The sequence below is a fragment of the Salvelinus fontinalis genome, chromosome 17 (assembly GCF_029448725.1).
Source record: "Salvelinus fontinalis isolate EN_2023a chromosome 17, ASM2944872v1, whole genome shotgun sequence".
NCBI classification, from domain to species: Eukaryota; Metazoa; Chordata; class Actinopteri; order Salmoniformes; family Salmonidae; genus Salvelinus; species Salvelinus fontinalis.
The window spans coordinates 12260305-12280046 of record NC_074681.1 but is presented as its reverse complement, the minus strand read 5'-3'; the positions used below and the strand labels follow the sequence as shown (position 1 = coordinate 12280046).

At 46.2% G+C, this 19742-nt stretch overlaps 1 protein-coding gene across 1 annotated transcript in view; it reads left to right on the top strand.

Annotated features, from left to right (window-relative positions):
- wnt9a (wingless-type MMTV integration site family, member 9A) overlaps positions 1-17587 on the top strand; it is a 32964-nt gene extending 15377 nt beyond the window's left edge. The window contains exons 2-4 of the mRNA XM_055866139.1: positions 10012-10271; positions 10575-10837; positions 13475-17587. Coding sequence (XP_055722114.1) covers positions 10012-10271; positions 10575-10837; positions 13475-13963 — 1012 coding nt within the window. The 3' untranslated portion in view covers positions 13964-17587. The remainder of the gene's footprint in view (positions 1-10011; positions 10272-10574; positions 10838-13474) is intronic.
- The last annotated feature ends 2155 nt before the right edge of the window (positions 17588-19742 follow it).

Sequence of the window (19742 nt, the reverse complement as noted above, 5' to 3'; positions counted from 1 at the left end):
CACACACACACATACACACACACACACACACACACACACACACACACACACACACACACACACACACACACACACACACACACACACACACACACTGCGTAATGAGTCGTTTTCACTCAGCCATGTGCATTGGAAAATGTATATAAAGTAAATGTCACGGGCAATGGGGAGTGTTGACAGGTGGAGAGAAAGGCCTAAACAAACTCCACCGTTAAAGGCACAGGCAGGGAGGAAGAAGGCAAGGTAACGAGTGAGATTAGCCTTGTTTGAAGCCTCGGTCGACGATGTCTGTGTGTGAGTGAGGAGTGTATGAGTGAGTGAATGAGTGAGTGTTAGGAAAAAGCAAAGCTGAGCAAACAGCATTAAGAATCCCACCTCACGTAGGATAATAGTGAACTTTATTATTTTTCTGTTGGTGTTATGTTCCATGTGTGTTGCTGGGCCAACACCTCAAACAGAAACAGCCTCTGAAAACAGTTCACGATAGAAAAACACAGGTCTACATGCTCTTACATTCTAATGTGTAAGACCTAAACCTAGCAGCAGTAGCTCACTACACCGCAAACTATACCTCCTTGTTAACATATACCTTACATTGTTACCATGTACACCCTGTAGTTTTGTTTGTTTGTTATGTTTCAGGATCATAGATATTGAGACATTGTTGTTGGGCAGCTCTTTCCATTATTCCTACTCAGAACCTGTGAACTCCTGTGTTCCTAGAAACAGAAAAATTACTTTCAGACCAAAGATCTTGCAAGATCAGTTTCTGGAGTGCTACTGTATGTGCACAATACTCTCCTTTTTGACTCCATCCTTTGTTCTGAGTTAAATGAGTTCATGCTGCAGTGTGTGACACTGGGCTATGCAAAACTCAGCATCGTCTGAGTGAGTGTGTGACATTGGGTTTCCTATAGGTCACGTTATGGAGGTAAAGTGATCTTTAAACTGATCTTTAGCTAGTTTGCCTGTACGGTTTTTGGTTCTCCTTCTTTGTCTAACACCTCTTCCAATGTGCTTGTTATGCAACATGCAGCAGCACAATTCAAAGTAACATGAGCGCCATAGTGCATGTTGAGGATAGCTCTAAGAAGTAAAATGATCCTTTCCATCAGTGTTTTAAAACCTAATACCGATAGCCTCCTCTCAGCTCCTCCTGTAAATATTAACTGGAATGAAAGCACATCTGTGATAGCATTTGAATGTACACTGGTCTGCCACAGAGCGGAAACATGCACAAGACGAGCCACAGCAGCTTCTTCTTGTCACGATCGTTCTCCTCCTCTTCGTCTGATGAGGAGAAGCATGGGTCGGACCAATACGCGTCGAGGTATGCAGTCATAATGAATTTATTTAAATGAAAGACGAACACTTAATACAAACTATACAAAAAACAACAAAACGACCGTGAAGCTACAAACGTTGTGCACATACAGACAGGCTACAAACGTTCTTACATAGACAATTACCCACAATTAATGAGAGCCTATGGCTACCCTAAATAAGGCTCCCAATCAGAGACAACCGACATCAGCTGTCTCTAATTGGGAACTCATTCAGGTAACCATAGACTCCTCTAGATCACTCACCAACATAGACAACGCTAGACATCTACACTAAACACAAAACCATATTTTACACCCCATAACCCCTTTACCAAAATAAACATCCAAAACCAACAAAACATAAACATTACCCATGTCACACCCTGACCTAACTAAAATAATCAAGAAAACAAAGAATAATAAGGCCAGGGCGTGACATAACCCCCCCCTTGAGGCGCGAACTCCGGGCGCACCATACACAGTCTAGGGGAGGGTCTGGGTGGGCTCCCCTCCACGGTGGCGGCTCCGGCTCTGGTCGTAGTCCCCACGTCACCACAGTACCTAACCACCTCCTAGGCCTCCTCCAAACGACCCCCCTCCACATTAACCCCATTGCATTCAGGGGCAGTTCCAGACTAAGGGGCAGTACCAGGGTAAGAGGCAGTACCAGGGTCAGGGGCAGTACCAGGGTCAGGGGCAGTACTAGGGTCAGGGACAGTACCAGGGTAAGGGGCAGCACCAGGGTAAGGGGCAGCACCAGGGTAAGGGGCAGCACCAGGGTAAGGGGCAGCTCCAGGGTAAGGGGCAGCTCCGGACTGAGGAATGGCAGCTCCGGACTGAGGGACTGCAGCTCCGGACTGAGGGACTGCAGCTCCGGACTGAGGGACAGCCCATGGCTGGCTGACAGATCTGGCTGCTCATGGCTGGCTAACTGATCTGGCTGCTCATGGCTGGCTGACGGATCTGGCTGCTCATGGCTGGCTGACGGATCTGGCTACTCATGGCTGGCTGACGGATCTGGCTGCTCATGGCTGGCTGACGGATCTGGCTGCTCATGGCTGGCTGACGGATCTGGCTGCTCATGGCTGGCTGACGGATCTGGCTGCTCATGGCTAGCTGACGGATCTGGCTGCTCATGGCTAGCTGACGGATCTGGCTGCTCATGGCTAACTGACGGATCTGGCTGCTCATGGCTAGCTGACGGATCTGGCTGCTCATGGCTAGCTGACGGATCTGGCTGCTCATGGCTAGCTGACGGATCTGGCTGCTCATGGCTAGCTGACGGATCTGGCTGCTCATGGCTAGCTGACGGATCTGGCTGCTCATGGCTAGCTGACGGATCTGGCTGCTCATGGCTAGCTGACGGATCTGGCTGCTCATGGCTAGCTGACGGATCTGGCTGCTCATGGCTAGCTGACGGATCTGGCTGCTCATGGCTAGCTGACGGATCTGGCTGCTCATGGCTGGCTGACTGATCTGGCTGCTCCTGTCTGGTTGGCGGCTCTGGCAGATCCTGTCTGGTTGGCGGCTCTGGCAGATCCTGTCTGGTTGGCGGCTCTGGCAGATCCTGTCTGGTTGGCGGCTCTGGCAGATCCTGTCTGACGGACGGCTCTAGCGGCTCCTGTCTGGCTGGCGGCTCTAGCGGCTCCTGTCTGGCGGACGGCTCAGTGGGCTCATGGCAGACGGGCGGCTTTGCAGGCTCATGGCAGACGGGCGGCTTTGCAGGCTCATTGCAGACGGATGGCTCAGATGGCGCTGGGGAGACGGATGGCTCAGATGGCGCTGGGGAGACGGATGGCTCAGATGGCGCTGGGGAGACGAGCAGTTCAGTCAATGCTGTGCAGACGGCAGATTCCTGCCGGCTGAGGCGCACTGTAGGCCTGGTGCGTGGTGCCGGGACTGGTGGCACCGGGCTGGGGACACGCATCTCAGGGCTAGTGCGGGGAGCAGCAACAGGACGCACAGGACTCTGGGGACACACAGGAGGCTTGGTGCGTGGTTTAGACACTGGTGGTAAAGGGCTGGAGACACGCACCATATAACTAGTGCGTGGAGGAGGCACTGGTGGTACTGGGTTGGGGCGGGGAGGTGGCGCCGGAAATACCGGACCGTGCAGGCGTACTGGCTCCCTTGAACGCCGAGCCTGCCCAACCTTACCTGGTTCTATGCTCCCCGTCGCCTGACCAGTGCGGGGAGGTGGAATAACCCGCACCGGCCTATGTAGGCGAACCGGGGACACCATGCGTAAGGCTGGTGCCATGTACGCCGGCCCGAGGAGACGCACTGGTGACCAGATGCGTTGGGCCGGCTTCATGACATATGGCTCAACGCTCCGTCTAGCCCGGCCGATACGTGGAGCTGCAATGTACCGAACCGGGCTATGCACGCGTACAGGAGACACCGTGCGCTCTACTGCGTAACACGGTGTCTGCCCGTACTCTCGCTCTCCACGGTAAGTACAGGGAGTAGGCGCAGGTTTCCTACCTGACTTCGCCACACTCCCTTTAAGGCCCCCCCCAAGAAATTTTTGGGTTGTACTCACGGGCTTCCAGCCTTGTCTCCGTGCTGCCTCCTCATATCGCCTCCTCTCGGCTTTCGCTGCCTCCAGCTCTTCACGAGGGAGGCGATATTCTCCAGGTTGATCCCAAGGCCCCTTACCATCCAGTATCTCCTCCCATGTCCAGAAATCCTTTGTGGTTAGGTCCTGTTGCCGCCTTCCATGACGCTTGGTCCTATGGTGGGTAATTCTGTCACGATCGTTCTCCTCCTCTTCGTCTGATGAGGAGAAGCATGGGTCGGACCAATACGCGTCGAGGTATGCAGTCATAATGAATTTATTTAAATGAAAGACGAACACTTAATACAAACTATACAAAAAACAACAAAACGACCGTGAAGCTACAAACGTTGTGCACATACAGACAGGCTACAAACGTTCTTACATAGACAATTACCCACAATTAATGAGAGCCTATGGCTACCCTAAATAAGGCTCCCAATCAGAGACAACCGACATCAGCTGTCTCTAATTGGGAACTCATTCAGGTAACCATAGACTCCTCTAGATCACTCACCAACATAGACAACGCTAGACATCTACACTAAACACAAAACCATATTTTACACCCCATAACCCCTTTACCAAAATAAACATCCAAAACCAACAAAACATAAACATTACCCATGTCACACCCTGACCTAACTAAAATAATCAAGAAAACAAAGAATAATAAGGCCAGGGCGTGACACTTCTCGCAAGACGTGAAGTGTTTCTCCCTTTTCTCAAATCTCTCCTCCTATCCGCACTTTGCCCCCCAGCCTTCTTGGTAACTGGATAAAAATATGCCTTCATGTGGAAGTCAGTCACAGCTAGGCAGGCAGAGCAGTAGCCCAAAGGATCAGTGTTGTCTCTTGCCTCTCTCCAGCTTCAGAATTTCTTTGTGTCTCAGATAGACACACAGGCAAGCAGACAGATGGACAGACTGATGGATGGATAGACAGAGGTCACAGCACACAGACACTTTTGAGGAATGACATTTTATTTGACCCTTGTCTTGGATAGCCGCAGGGCCATGCAGGCAGACAGCCAGGCATCTGTGCTCTATGGAGAGTTAACACTGAGGAGACTGTGATAGTGACAGTAGTGGTTGAGGCTCCTGATGTGTGTCGTGTCCACCAAGGAATGTAACATGTCATGGTGATACGATTGAGAAAATGAAGACAACGTTTTTGTCTGTGGAGTTTCACCACTGTTGTTATTAGTAATACTGGCACACCCATGTATAGTTTAGCACAACCGGTAGCAAACAGTCTGGAGTTATGCCATGAGCAACCATTGTGCCTAACATAATTGAGTTGCTGTGTACAGTACATTACAAAGGCTATAACTCAGCACCCGGATGTTGTTTCTTTTGTTCTTACAGACTTCAGGAGTGTGATGCTTACATCTGTCAAATCTCTAGGAATTATTATAATTTTTTTCTAAAAACAGGTACTTCATTTACTGAGACTGTCAAGCTTCATGAATAATCGGTTCCACTTTGTATCTCCTGGGCAACATCGCTTATTTTATTCCTCCAGCGATATCTAAGTTCAGTAAAGTTTGTATATTATTACGTTTCAGGAATACAGTTGAAGTCGGAAGTTTACATACACCTTAGCCAAATACATTTAAACTCAGTTTTTCACAATTCCTGACATTTAATCCCAGTAAAAATTCCCTGTCTTAGGTCAGTTAGGATCACCACTTTATTTTAACAATGTGAAATGTCAGAATAATAGTAGAGAGAATGATTTATTTCAGCTTATATTTCTTTCATCACATTCCCAGTGGATGAGAAGTTTACATACACTCAATTAGTATTTGGTAGCACACATTTAAATTGTTTAACTTGGGTCAAATGTTTTGGGTAGCCTTCCACAAGCTTCCCACAATAAGTTGGATGAATTTTGGCCCATTCCTCCTGACAGAGCTGGTGTAACTGAGTCAGGTTTGTAGGCCTCTTTTCTCGCACACACTTATTCAGTTCTGCCCACAGATTTTCTATAGGATTGAGGTCAGGGCTTTGTGATGGCCACTCCAATACCCTGACTTTGTTGTCCTTAAGACATTTTGCCACAACTTTGTAACTATGCTTGGGGTCATTGTCCATTTGGAAGACCCATTTGCGACCAAGCTTTAACTTCCTGACTGATGTCTTGAGATGTTGCGTCAACATAATTTTCCTTCCTCATAATGCCATCTATTTTGTGAAGTGCACAAGTCCCTCATGCAGCAAAGCACCCCCACAACATGATGCTGCCACCCCCGTGCTTCGCGGTTGGGATGGTGTTCTTCGGCTTGCAAGCCTCCCCCTTTTTCCTCCAAACATAACAATGGTCATTATAGCCAAGCAGTTCTATGTTTGTTTCAGACCAGAGGACATTTCTCCAAAAAGTACGATCTTTGTCCCCATGTGCAGTTGCAAACCGTAGTCTGGCTTTTTTTATGGCAGTTTTGGAGCAGTGGCTTCTTCCTTGCTGAGCGGCCTTTCAGGTTATGTTGACATAGGACTCGTTTTACTGTGGATATAGATACTTTTGTACCTGTTTCCTCCAGCATCTTCACAAGGTCCTTTGCTGTTGTTCTGGGATTGATTTGCACTTTTCGCACCAAAGTACGTTCATCTCTAGGAGACAGAACGCGTCTCTTACCTGAGCGGTATGACGGCTGCGTGGTCCCATGGTGTTTGCGTACTATTGTTTGTACAGATGAACGTGGTACTTGGAAAGGTGCTTGGAAATCGCTCCCAAGGATGAACCAGACGTGTGGAGGTCTACAATTTTTTTTCTTTTGATTTTCCCATGATGTCAAGCAAAGAGGCACTGAGTTTGAAGGTAGGCCTTGAAATACATCCACAGGTACACCTCAAATTGACTCAAATGATGTCAAATAGCCTATCAGAAGCTTCTAAAGCCATGACATAATTTTCTGGAATTGTCCAAGCTGTTTAAAGGCACGGTCAACTTAGTATATGCAAACTTCTGACCCCCTGGAATTGTAATACAGTGAATTATAAGTGAAATAATCTGTCTGTAAACAATTGTTGGAAAAATTACTTGTGTCATGCACACAGTAGATGTCCTAAGTCCTAACCGACTTGCAAAAACTATAGTTTGTTAACAAGAAATGTGTGGAGTGGTTGAAAACGAATTTTAATGACTCCAACATAAGTGTATGTAAACTTCCGACTTCAACTGTATATCATAGGGCTTGTTGAGTGATGGCTGGAGTTTACATTCTCTTGGCTCTCCTGATGGCATGTAGAAATTAATTAAGCAGCTACTCTAAATGGTGTTGCCATCATTCAAATATTGAGCCTTAGCCCACTGCAGAAGTGTTGTGTAAATGTTGTCAATGTGCACGTTTATCAACAGGTGCATTTTGCTCTAGAGTTATTTATTTTCTCCTCACTGTGTTGTAGACGTACAATAGTGGATACACATAGTATCAACATGAATAACAATTAAGATGAATAAAGATAGCATTTGTATGTTTGGAGTATCGCTATACGTACAGTACATAATGAGGCACAGTCTGGCCAGACTATCCTACTATGTACTTAAGCTCTTTTACTCCCTGAAGGAGAACAATTTCTGTCAAGACACAGCTTGTAAGGTTTCCATTAGAAAAAATCATAGTTGTCAGACAAGTTAGGAAAGGCAAACATGTTTTGGAAAAAAAAGAGATAGGAGCCATTTGACCTGATCTGAATACACAAATCGCAAAACCTGCCCTTTACCCCACTAGACTGTTGAGATCATGTTCTTCATATGGGGCATGCCATGTACATAGTAGGTTATGAAAGCACTGTATAGTATTCCACAGAAAAGGTGTAATAACATGCTAATAACGTAAGCTAACATAGGCTTAACATAATAGGATATTGGTATGCAGTATGACTATGTGGCCATATATGTAATAGTTTTAGACTCCAGGGGAAACACTTCACAATCAGTTATTATCAGTTTTGAAAGATTTCTCTCTCTGTGTGTAACATGACCTCTGTGACTTCTTCATTGAGGCCGTTTGGCTCTGAATGACAGAAGACAAATGAGTTCATAAAGTGTACAGAGGAGTACACAGATGGCAGAAGTACCCAGTAACTCTCGAAGAGATACAGACTGTGAATCAATCCGTGTTCACATTCGCTGCAACGCGGTCTATGCCTGGGACATCTGGAAGGAATCTCTATGGCCGTGACTTTGGTTAATAGTTGTACCCAAATGACTCATGGGCTGGAAATTGAATTGAATAGGTTTCTGGTTCATTGGCATCAGGAACACGCTAGCTAAATGCTAATAGTGGCTGACTGGCTGGCTGGCGGTCTGTGTCTTGCTCACTCTCTCTCTCATTAGCTTGTGTCCTACTCTTACAGACCAGGACTGAATCTTTCCTCACTGAAGAGTTACTGTACGGTTCACTTGTCATAGTTACTCATTAGACTAGCTATTGCTTCCTGTTGTGCCCATGTGACGGGTGATGTCTGCATGGAACTCTCATTGTGCATGGTGCAATCAGTTCATTGTTTTGTGAATGAGATCAGAACTGTGTCATCCAAATCTGACACACCAGATTCACTTGAACATGACAAGGTAACTAAAATAGGATCCTGTCCTCAGCTTTCTGTCTGGTGACATGCTAAACACATTAGATCAAATAAACCTCTGCTGTTTTATTGAGATTGATGGAAGGGAAGTTCACTCAAGGCCCATTGCTAAATGCCAACATTTTGATGGCAGAGGCCAGAGACAGGTCACCGTATGGCACTGAGCAGAGCACTGAAGTTATATTGAGGAGACAAGAAGAAAAACAACCTCTCCTTGTCACCTCCAGAGTAAATCTAATATGTTTATCCCTTGTTGATGGCTGTTGTCAGGACAACCCCAGATTGTTGTCAAATATAGCAGGTGTCAATATTAGCAGGGAAACATTGACATTGTAAAGGCATTAAACTCTTTCAGTAATGGCATATTATGTTCCTGGGTCTGTTGTAGGAGTCTGTTTGTGAATTCTTCTGTAAATCCATTTATTTTTCTCTTTCACTTTAACGGTGTAAAAGTGGCCCTGAAATTGCACATAATGAACATCTACCCTGCCAATCCTGTCAGATGGTGTGACCAACATGGTCACAGACTGACAGTCATGTCCCCTGCGTCTGTTTGTGAAAGTAATGCTCTGCTTTGCCTATCCGTCACAACCTCAGAACGCTGGTCAGTCAGGGAGGATTTTGCCAGCTATGCGGCAGACCCCGGGCTAGCTTGTGTGTTTTATATACGCTTCCTTTAAATAAACTGACGAAAGGAGTGCAACTCTACCACATGTTCTCCTATACCGTGTTTAGAAACTAAGCTTAGCCTCATTATATTTCAAATGAATTGCAGCTTTAGGGTCATGAATACTGGAAGTTTGTATGAGGATTCTATAATGAGGCTGTAAAGCCTGCTGTGTGATCATGTTTAAATCTATACACCGCTGGTTGCCGTGAGTGACAGTCATTAGTCCCTGCGATATGATAGGTCTCCATTGGTTGGCTACTGTTTAGCATGCCTGTGGTGTGACGGTCAAATTGACTGTGTGGGACCATTGTTTTAAATCTGTCTTAACATGTCCTTTAACCACTCTGTATCAATCTAGCTAGCTAGCCAGCGATGTTATGACTAGCGACCTTATTGGTAACTACCCTGAAAGAGAGAAATCTGCACAGAGCGTTCTTCAGCTGCTGAGAATGTGCTATATACACAGACATGGTGAATGTTGATCTCAATCTCCAGAAAACGTTGCATTCCCCGGAACATTAACCATTGTACTCAGATGCAACCTTCAAAAAATGGCAGCCGAATTCCCTCGAACATTAACCAGCTCTGACTTAGACCATAAAGGTCAGCCTTCTATATCTGGGACTTAGCACACTATTTTCTTGACATTTCCAGTCCACAGTACTGACTGAGTGTTACGTAGTTGATTTTTAATTCTCCGAACCCTCCTAATCGTGTGTTACAGTACAACATCTCCTTCTCTTCCCCCAGATTGACAGGTAATGCCTGGAATAAACTTGAGGAAGGCCCTTGGGTCAAAGCGTTGCTAGCAGGAGCACAGCAGGAGCATCTGACAATATCTAACGGGTATCTCTCTCTGTCTCCCCAGACTGACAGGTAATGAACCCCTGTCCATTCTACCGCTGAGCTCCCAACCCGAGGAGAACGTGGGCAGGGCCCACTACAAGCTGTGCGACCGGCTCAAACTGGAGAAAAAGCAGAGGCGGATGTGTCGACGAGACCCGGGCGTGGCCGAGACCCTCATGGAGGCCATCAGCATGAGCGCCCTGGAGTGCCAGTACCAGTTCCGCTTCGAGAGGTGGAACTGCTCTTTAGAGGGTCGCTACAGAGCCAACATTTTAAAGAGAGGTAGGGAAAGAAAAGCTTCTCAACTTCATATATCACTATACATGTAATATGATCTGAGTTAGACTTTTTCAGCATGCAGATAACTCATGTTCATGGGTGGAGGGGGAGAGACATTTTTGCAATTTATGCTGCCATCATTGAATGGTATAACATTGAATGGCCATAGTAGATAGTACAGTAGAGTGTTGTGGGTTATTTTTAATGTGATGTCAACATTCAATGGCTTATTTTGAGCGTCCAGTAGGACGCTGGTAGCTTATAACTGATATCTGATTCTTGCCCTTGCTCCACATCTCTCTCCAGGTTTTAAGGAGACAGCCTTCCTGTATGCCGTCTCCTCAGCAGGCTTGACTCACGCCATGGCCAAGGCGTGTAGCGCCGGGCGGATGGAGCGTTGCACCTGTGATGAAGCACCAGACCTGGAGAACCGCAAGGCCTGGCAGTGGGGCGGCTGTGGAGACAACCTGAAGTACAGCAACAAGTTTGTCAAGGACTTCCTGGGAAAACGCTCCAACAAGGACCTGCGTGCCCGCGTGGACATGCACAACACTAACGTGGGCATGAAGGTGAGTGTAGAGTGGAGCCGTGTTGGATGATGCAGTGCATTTGATATTGTTGATTCGTGTGATGGAACCACAACTCACAACTCGTCACAACTGTTGCTGTAAAAAGGACTGTATGATTATTTGATGGTTGATTGACTGATTGACTGATTGATTGAGTGATTTAGTTATTGATTGATTGATAGTGGAGGTTGATATATCTAGGCCTTGTAGAGCTACTGAATGCGTTGCCCTCTCTTGAGATAGTTGAGTTCTATGGGCGTATTCTAGGGTGAATATATTCTCCTACATACACATCTCTACATATATAATGTTGGGTTGTTAAATTATTGTTCTCTAAGTTGACATCAGTCTAAAGACACAGCAAAATTACCAGAACCAGTGAAAATTACCAGATAGGAATTTAATGTGACCACGAGAGGAATAACAATGACAGAGTTTTTATGACTACATTCCAGTGGTCGACAGAGAATCGTTTACCCACATGCTGTGGTTGTTAAACATATACTATAGATTCTAAAGCACCCACTTAATAGGAAGATAAAAGGCCAGCCTAAATCACTTAAATTGACTGCTAAATTCAGTCAAATAAGAGAACTTTTGTTTATCAACCTTTGGTTCTCCCTCTGAAATTAGAGAGATAACAGCCTTCGTTTGTGCCTTGGCGAGAGTAGACAATTGTTTGTGGTGCGGGAACGAGGGTTTGGTTTTTCAGCTTGGATGTGATTTTAATAGTAAAATCAAAAAGAAGAGAGAATGGTCTTAAATTGTCAAGCCAAAGCAAAGTCAAGGTCCTGGCATCGTTAGCTTTACTCAGATTTTCTCATATTGTAGCCATTTTCATTTTAGTATGAATATAAATTATAGCAGAAGCACACTTCCCCAATTGTTAGCAGACAGAAAGCTCTCCCCAAAGACCTATGGTGTGCTCTTCCTCTTCAACTTGGCTCTCCAAATCCATTCTCTCAGGATATTTGATTTGTGATAAAAGATTTACAACGCTGTTTTGGTTCAGGTTTTTTCTTATTTGCACATGTAGTGAGGTGTACCACGTCCCATATGGAGCACACACCTTGGAATGTGCTAGGCTATGCATCCCTAGAACAGTTTAAAGCTGACATCTCAAATGTTCCTGAACTGAACTGCAAGTGTGGCGAATATGCACCACGTCTTTCTTATCCACCAAGCTGTGTCCCAGTGTGTGAGAACAGAACCGGAGAGAAACTGTCTGTCCAGTCCAAGCCTCCTTTGGAGAACATGCATTATGGATTTTCACACAACTTTTTTATGTTGTGGTCAGTTGATGCTGACTGAGCTGTACACAAATGAACCATTGCCTGCCATAGAGAGTTCAAGCAATGTCGCAACGTGTACTATTTACTGTTGTGCTGTATTTGACCAAGCAACAACCCTTTCACCCCTGAAAATGTTAGTTTGTCGAACATTAATGGTCAGAAGTGAGTCCATATTCCATGCCATCTGTTGAATAGATCCCATTATATGCATTTTGAGAAATCTTCGGGCCTCAACATATTTGACGTAAAATAGATTTGTTTAGCTTTCCACGTGCTGGTCTAACTGCAGTATTATGAAGTTGGCCTGGTGAAAGAGATGGACCTGTCTCCCAAGAACAGGGGCCAGGGTCTGGGTATCCTGTCTCCCAAGAACAGGGGCCAGGGTCTGGGTATCCTGTCTCCCAAGAACAGGGGCCAGGGTCTGGGTATCCTGTCTCCCAAGAACAGGGGCCAGGGTCTGGGTATCCTGTCTCCCAAGAACAGGGGCCAGGGTCTGGGTATCCTGTCTCCCAAGAACAGGGGCCAGGGTCTGGGTATCCTGTCTCCCAAGAACAGGGGCCAGGGTCTGGGTATCCTGTCTCTCAAGAACAGGGGCCAGGGTCTGGGTATCCTGTCTCCCAAGAACAGGGGCCAGGGTCTGGGTATCCTGTCTCCCAAGAACAGGGGCCAGGGTCTGGGTATCCTGTCTCCCAAGAACAGGGGCCAGGGTCTGGGTATCCTGTCTCCTTCTTTCCCATGGATGTGGAATTCAAGGGATCTTTTCTTCAGAAAAAGTGCCTCAGCTATGTCCTCCACTTACTACTAGTAATAACCATGATGACTTTAATCAAACTCGATTACCCAATATTATCATAACAGTATGTATCGTCCCTCCCACCCACAAAGATTCTCTTTTAAATTATTGCTTATAGTGTACCACATGTTTTGGTCTTTGGTCGGGAAGTGATGTCAGTGTGACAATGTTGCCATGTAAATTGTTATTATGTTAATGACAGTTTATCAGCAATAAGTAGATCCTCTAGATAATCCAACTCTGTGGTGGGAGTATCAGCAGAAAATATAATTATGGCCTCGGTGCTCATCGCATTTTAATACATTGAGGTCCCATGTATGATATGAGTAAAGTCTTCATATTGGAGGTTATTAATTAGGACGTATTACATAGACCCATTGTGCTGTAGAAATTACAGGGGAGTGTCTAGGTAGTTTTCTTCTTCTTTGAAATCTTGCTTACTATACAAAGTATAAAGTTGGTCAAAGTTGATATTATGTAGTTCTCAGGCTGTCCCTTTGATCCCCTGTGGTGGCTGACTGTCTGTATGTTCCTCTCCTCTCCCACCACCAGGTGATCAAAGCCGGGGTAGAGACTACCTGCAAATGCCATGGCGTCTCAGGCTCCTGCACCGTCCAGACATGCTGGAGGCAGCTCTCGCCCTTCCATGAGATCGGCAAGCAGCTGAAACAGCGCTATGAGACCTCTCTGAAGGTGGGCAGCTCCACCAACGAGGCCACGGGGGAGGGGGAAATCTCCCAGGCCCGGCCCCAGCAGCAGCAGCCCCCACCAGGCCCCAGCAATGACCCAATCCCACGCACCATGGACCTGCTCCACATCGAGGACTCGCCCAGCTTCTGCCGGCCCAGCAAGTACTCGCCAGGCACCTCGGCCAGGAAGTGCTACAAGGATAAGAACTGCGACGCTATCTGCTGCGGCAGGGGCCACAATACCCAGAGCCGCGTGGTGACCCGGCCATGCCAGTGTCAGGTGCGCTGGTGCTGCTACGTCGAATGCAAGCAGTGCACACAGAGAGAGGAGGTCTACACCTGTAAAGGGTAGCCCAGTCTTAGAGGAGAGAGCAAGACAATGGAGTTGGAGAACCTTAGCACTTTGAGGGATTTTCTGTTGTGTGGGTTTGGTTCTAATGCCCTGTGGCCCCAGCCAATGGGTGTTGGGGTTGCAGCAAGAGATTGGCCTTGTCTGACAATCGGGTCAACACGTGTCTCATGCTTTCTGGTTGCAGAGTTAGAGCCTTGGATAAAGGCTACCTCGCCTATTCAACATCCAGTCAGATGTAACAGTGAGAAAACGCAGCACTTGGCAGCTGTCTCCGGCTAGCATGCTGTTAATGAGGATCCAATAGAATGACCGTAATGGTAAAAGACTGGCTTTTGGGCCTTGCCCAATGTAGAAATGTGTGTGTTGGCGGTGAGTGAGGGTGCAGGGGAGTCAAATGACAACTCATATGGCAATCATGGCAACCATATTCTGAAACTGTTAAGAACACAGGGTGTAAGATTTATTATACGCACACATATTTACACTCACACACCAATGTGTGTATGCATATGTATGTAAATAAATTAAATTGTATTATAATGATATTATATACACTTGCCACTTCTCTGAATATGTTTAAACAAACCACTAACTACACAAATGTATTGTTGTTTGTGTGTTCTCGCTCTCTTTTGCGTTATGATTTGTTTTGACAAGGCCCTTTGGAAAGCAGCACATTTGTGTTCTTTGTGTCTCTCTGTGGATCATTCATGGACCCTTAGGGACTACTCCTTCCCGAGGAGAGAAAACACGCTCATTTGTCTGTGATTCTTTTACACTAGAGTGAAATTGTTGGTGAATACATGTACAGAAATGTCCTTTTCTTTGCCAGTAATTTTAGGCTACTCTTAGGCGAACTCAACTAACGTTCAGGGAATAACTGAAACCACTATACTTATTTGGAAAGAGTAAAAAGAAAAACTGAAAATCTGCATGTAATCGAAAGTTCAATGAGAGAATGGCCTTGCTTTTCTGAGTCTAGTGTCTATTACTGTCACCGTGACAACAGGAGACCGACCACCTGACCAGTAGAGAATGCATCTTCCAATCAGCTGACTAATGCTCTAAGTAATAGCAACCCAACTATGTCACCTTGCTTCTTGGTACTTAGTTAGCACTCTGTTTAAAAAGGAAAAGCCAATCTTGCTAGTAATATTACTATAAAGTAAAGAAAACGGCAAACTATGGGTACAGGAGAAATGTAACCCCTATTTCTATACCTACACTCTCATATCCTTCCTTCCTCTCTCTAGAGTGCACCATTTGATTGACAAGGATAAATGGTTGAGGTTGAAAATTAACAGTATGATGCTATGGAAACTAAAATCCATCTTGACATGTCTGCAAAATGGCTTAAAAATTAACACCCTGAGGCAAATGCGGTCTTTTAGAGATAGTCCTGCTGAAGCTTAAGGTGTATTATGGTGACAAAATGTGTTTGCGACAACAAAGCAAATGTATGCTCTAGCTGTAGCCTATGCATTGTCTATCCATTGTTTGGAGCATTGCTAACAGATCTCCGCGACTGCAAAGGTACAATCTCCTTTTGTGTTGTTTTGAAGGTCATTTTCTTTAAAGCAGGTTACCATTATGTTGTACAGTAAGATTTGTATGACTAACATTTAATATTGGATGTTTGAAGTTTAAAATGACTGGTGGCAAAGGCAGAGCCAACCCTGTTAACAGCTACAATAACTCGTGAGATGCAATGTCATCTTTAGATTCCCTTTAGGTATACAGTCTTTGCCTTGTTTTAAGTGGGTGAGAATGAACTACTGAGTGAGGAACCCAACATTGTAAGATAGCCCCATTCACGCACTGAAGCCCCAGAAGCCCTTTATAATTTCCCTTTAAAGTATTTAAAGACCTTGTATTTATGAATATATACAGTGCAGATGTTTTTGTTTATTGTAAAAAGCAGTGGTTTATTCTCCTGTGGTATAGAGACAAGAATGAGGCACATGGTAAAATGTCACAGGCAATTAAAGAGGACGTTGGTAGCAATAAGGAGGTTAGGACCAAGACATTTGATGCTGGGAAGGCAAGAGGTAAAATATAAAATATAAGGTTAAACCATGAATATGGAGTACATTGCTGCTGTAAACTTTTGATTGTAAGTGATCATCAGTAAGTGAAAAACAAGTGCCAAACGAGTACCAACATTAGTAAATAGCATGCCAATACCCTCGAAAATAGCTTTGACCACCGACTATGTTAGATAGACTACAGTTCGCCTACAGTTTTAAATCAGTGACGCTCACAGGATTTATATCTGAAGGGAGTCTAGCCTAACGAAGGATGGTTGGTTCATCTTCTAGAGCTGAATTCCAAACATTTTGAAAATGAGGAGACATGCCAAATAAAGAATGGTCAAAACATATACATAGAACTTTGCACGCTACATGGAAACCATAATGGCTATGCTGAAAGCCTGAGCATAAATGCCTGCTTCCCACAGCTTCCACACTCCCCTGCCCAAGACTGTGGTTCTCTACAGTGGGAATTTATTGAATGGATACAAATGGTCAACAGAGTCATGGAGAGAGGAATACAGTATGCACATTGCATGTATTTTGTATGTTTTATATTCTAAGTTTTTCAAGACAAAGGACGGCATGATACAATGGTTGTTCTTCAATGTCATTGTCTTAGTCCTTCATATTCTATTTTTGAACTCATAGCTCTGCACTGTGTAGTTGTCAGAGGATCATGTTTAAAAATCTATTTTGTAGGAAAAATGAAAATAAAAGAAAGATAAATTATTTTAAAATATATTATGAGCATGTGTTCAATGTAAATAACATTAAGTCATAACTGATTTTATATACTTGTATTTTTTACTCAGTTTATTTTCTTGAGGCTTGTATGGGGTTTTGGCTTCTTTGCGGTGGAGGCTTCAAGAGACAGTGAATACTGTAAAGTCAGCATAATTGTTCTTAAAGATAACTCTAACATTTGCCGTTCCTAAGCACAAAACAAATCCTAACAAATTTAGTAACTCAACAATTCTCTTCCCTTTTTCAACTGTTTTATATACAGTACAACACATCGAAAGGCAACTCTAAAGGCTATTAAATGGATGATAATCAGCTTTTTTTATGTAATTGACATGGCACAATATTACACAATTATTTTTGTAGCATCCCGATTTGTAGCATGACCCATTTGTTTGAGGGGTTGGTGAGGGGTATATGGGTTCTGTCTGTACCCAGTAACATAGCCATCTGTGCAGATAAACACACTGACCAAACAAAAAGTAGTGTTGGTGCGAACTCATTCAACTTTTGGTATACTGGTATACTCTGATGGTCTTGGAAAGGATCACAACAAATGATATTTAGAGGGTCACAATCACCGTGTACATTTTTGTTAGGATTTGTGCTGTGCTTGCTAATAACAAAACAAACATGTATTATCATTTGTGATAATACTATACCAACAAAGCTTTGTCGATGTTCACTTATTCATGTCTTATGGGAACGTAAATTATTTTCCTCTACCTCATGTGTATAGCTTGTAGGTATAAACAGATCACGAATGACTGGGAAGAATGTATTTAAGTTATTTAACATCTTTGTAAAAACAAAGTCAAGAAAATCTGAATTAATAAATTAATTAAAATTATTTTAATGTTTGGTCTCATTCATACCCAGTGGTAATTTAGCTATTGCTAATTGGAGCTTGGTCCGAGTCTAAGTAAGCAAACAGTAATGTAACGGCTGTCTAATTCCTCCTCCTCGGATGAGGAGAAGGAGTAAGGGTCGGACCAAAACGCAGCGTTGAATGAAGACATAATGAATATTTATTAACGACAAGACGAACACGAAAAAACACTTGGAAAATACAAAACAACAAAACGACGTAGACAGACCTGAACTTGAGAACTTACATATACACGAAGAACGCACGAACAGGTACAGACTACACAAACGAACGAAAACACGAAACAGTTCCGTGTGGCGCATACAGACACGGACACAGGAACAATCACCCACAAACAAACAGTGAGAACAGCCTACCTTAATATGGTTCTCAATCAGAGGAAACGTCAAACACCTGCCTCTAATTGAGAACCATATCAGGCAACACATTTAACCAAACATAGAAACACATAACATAGAATGCCCACCCCAACTCACGCCCTGACCAACTAAACACATACAAAAACAAGGAAAACAGGTCAGGAACGTGACAGAACCCCCCCCCCCCCCTCAAGGTGCGAACTCTGGGCGCACCACCTAAAGTCTAGGGGAGGGTCTGGGTGGGCATCTGTCCACGGTGGCGGCTCCGGCTCCGGACGTGGTCCCCACCCCACCATAGTCAAACCCCGCTTCTGTATCTTCCTCCAAATGGCCACCCTCCAAATTAACCCCACCGGACTAAGGGGCAGCACCGGACTAAGGGGCAACACCGGAATGAAGGGCAGCTCCGGACTGAGGGGCAGCTCCGGACTGAGGGGCAGCTCCGGACTGAGGGGCTGCTCATGGCTGGCTGACGGCTCTGGCTGCTCATGGCTGGCTGACGGCTCTGGCTGCTCATGGCTGGCTGACGGCTCTGGCTGCTCATGGCTGGCTGACGGCTCTGGCTGCTCATGGCTGGCTGACGGCTCTGGCTGCTCATGGCTAGCGGACGGCTCTGGCTGCTCATGGCTGGCGGACGGCTCTGGCTGCTCATGCTGGCGGACGGCTCTGGCTGCTCATGGCTGGCGGACGGCTCTGGCTGCTCATGGCTGGCGGACGGCTCTGGCTGCTCATGGCTGGCGGAAGGCTCTGGCTGCTCCTGGCTGGCGGAAGGCTCTGGCTGCTCCTGGCTGGCGGAAGGCTCTGGCTGCTCCTGGCTGGCGGAAGGCTCTGGCTGCTCCTGGCTGGCGGACGGCTCTAGCGGCTCCTGTCTGGCGGACGGCTCTAGCGGCTCCTGTCTGGCGGACGGCTCTAGCGGCTCCTGTCTGGCGGATGGCTCTGAAGGCTCAGGACAGACGGGCGGCTTTGAAGGCTTACAGACGGGTGGCTTTGCAGGCTCAGTACAGACGGGCGGCTTTGAAGGCTCATTACAGACGGGAGGCTTTGAAGGCTCAGGACAGACGGGCAGTTCAGGCGACGCTTGGCAGACGGACAGCTCAGACGGCGTTGGGCAGACGGACATCTCAGGTGCCGTTGGGCAGACGGGCAGTTCAGGCGCCGCTGGGCAGACGGCAGACTCTGGCCGGCTGAGGCGCACTGTAGGCCTGGTGCGTGGTGCCGGAACTGGAGGTACCGGGCTAAGGACACGCACCTTCAGGCTAGTGCGGGGAGCAGCAACAGGACGCACAGGACTCTGGAGACGCACAGGAGGCTTAGTGCGTGGTGTAGGCACTGGTGGTAATGGGCAGGAGTCACGCACCATAGGGCTAGTGCGTGGAGGAGGAACAGGGCTCTGGAGACGCACAGGAGGCTTGGTGCGTGGTGCCGGCACTGGTGGTACTGGGCTGGGGCGGGGACGTGGCGCCGGATATACCGGACCATGCAGGCGTACTGGCTCCCTTGAACACTGAGCCTGCCCAACCTTACCTGGTTGTATGCTCCCCGTAGCCCGCCCAATGCGGGGAGGTGGAATAACCCGCACTGGGCTGTGTATGCGAACCGGGGACACCATGCGTAAGGCTGGTGCCATGTATGCCGGCCCGAGGAGATGCACTGGTGGCCAGATGCGTTGGACCGGCTTCATGACATCCGGCTCAATACTCAATCTAGCCCTGCCTGTGCGGGGAGGTGGAATAACCCGTACCGGGCTATGCACACGT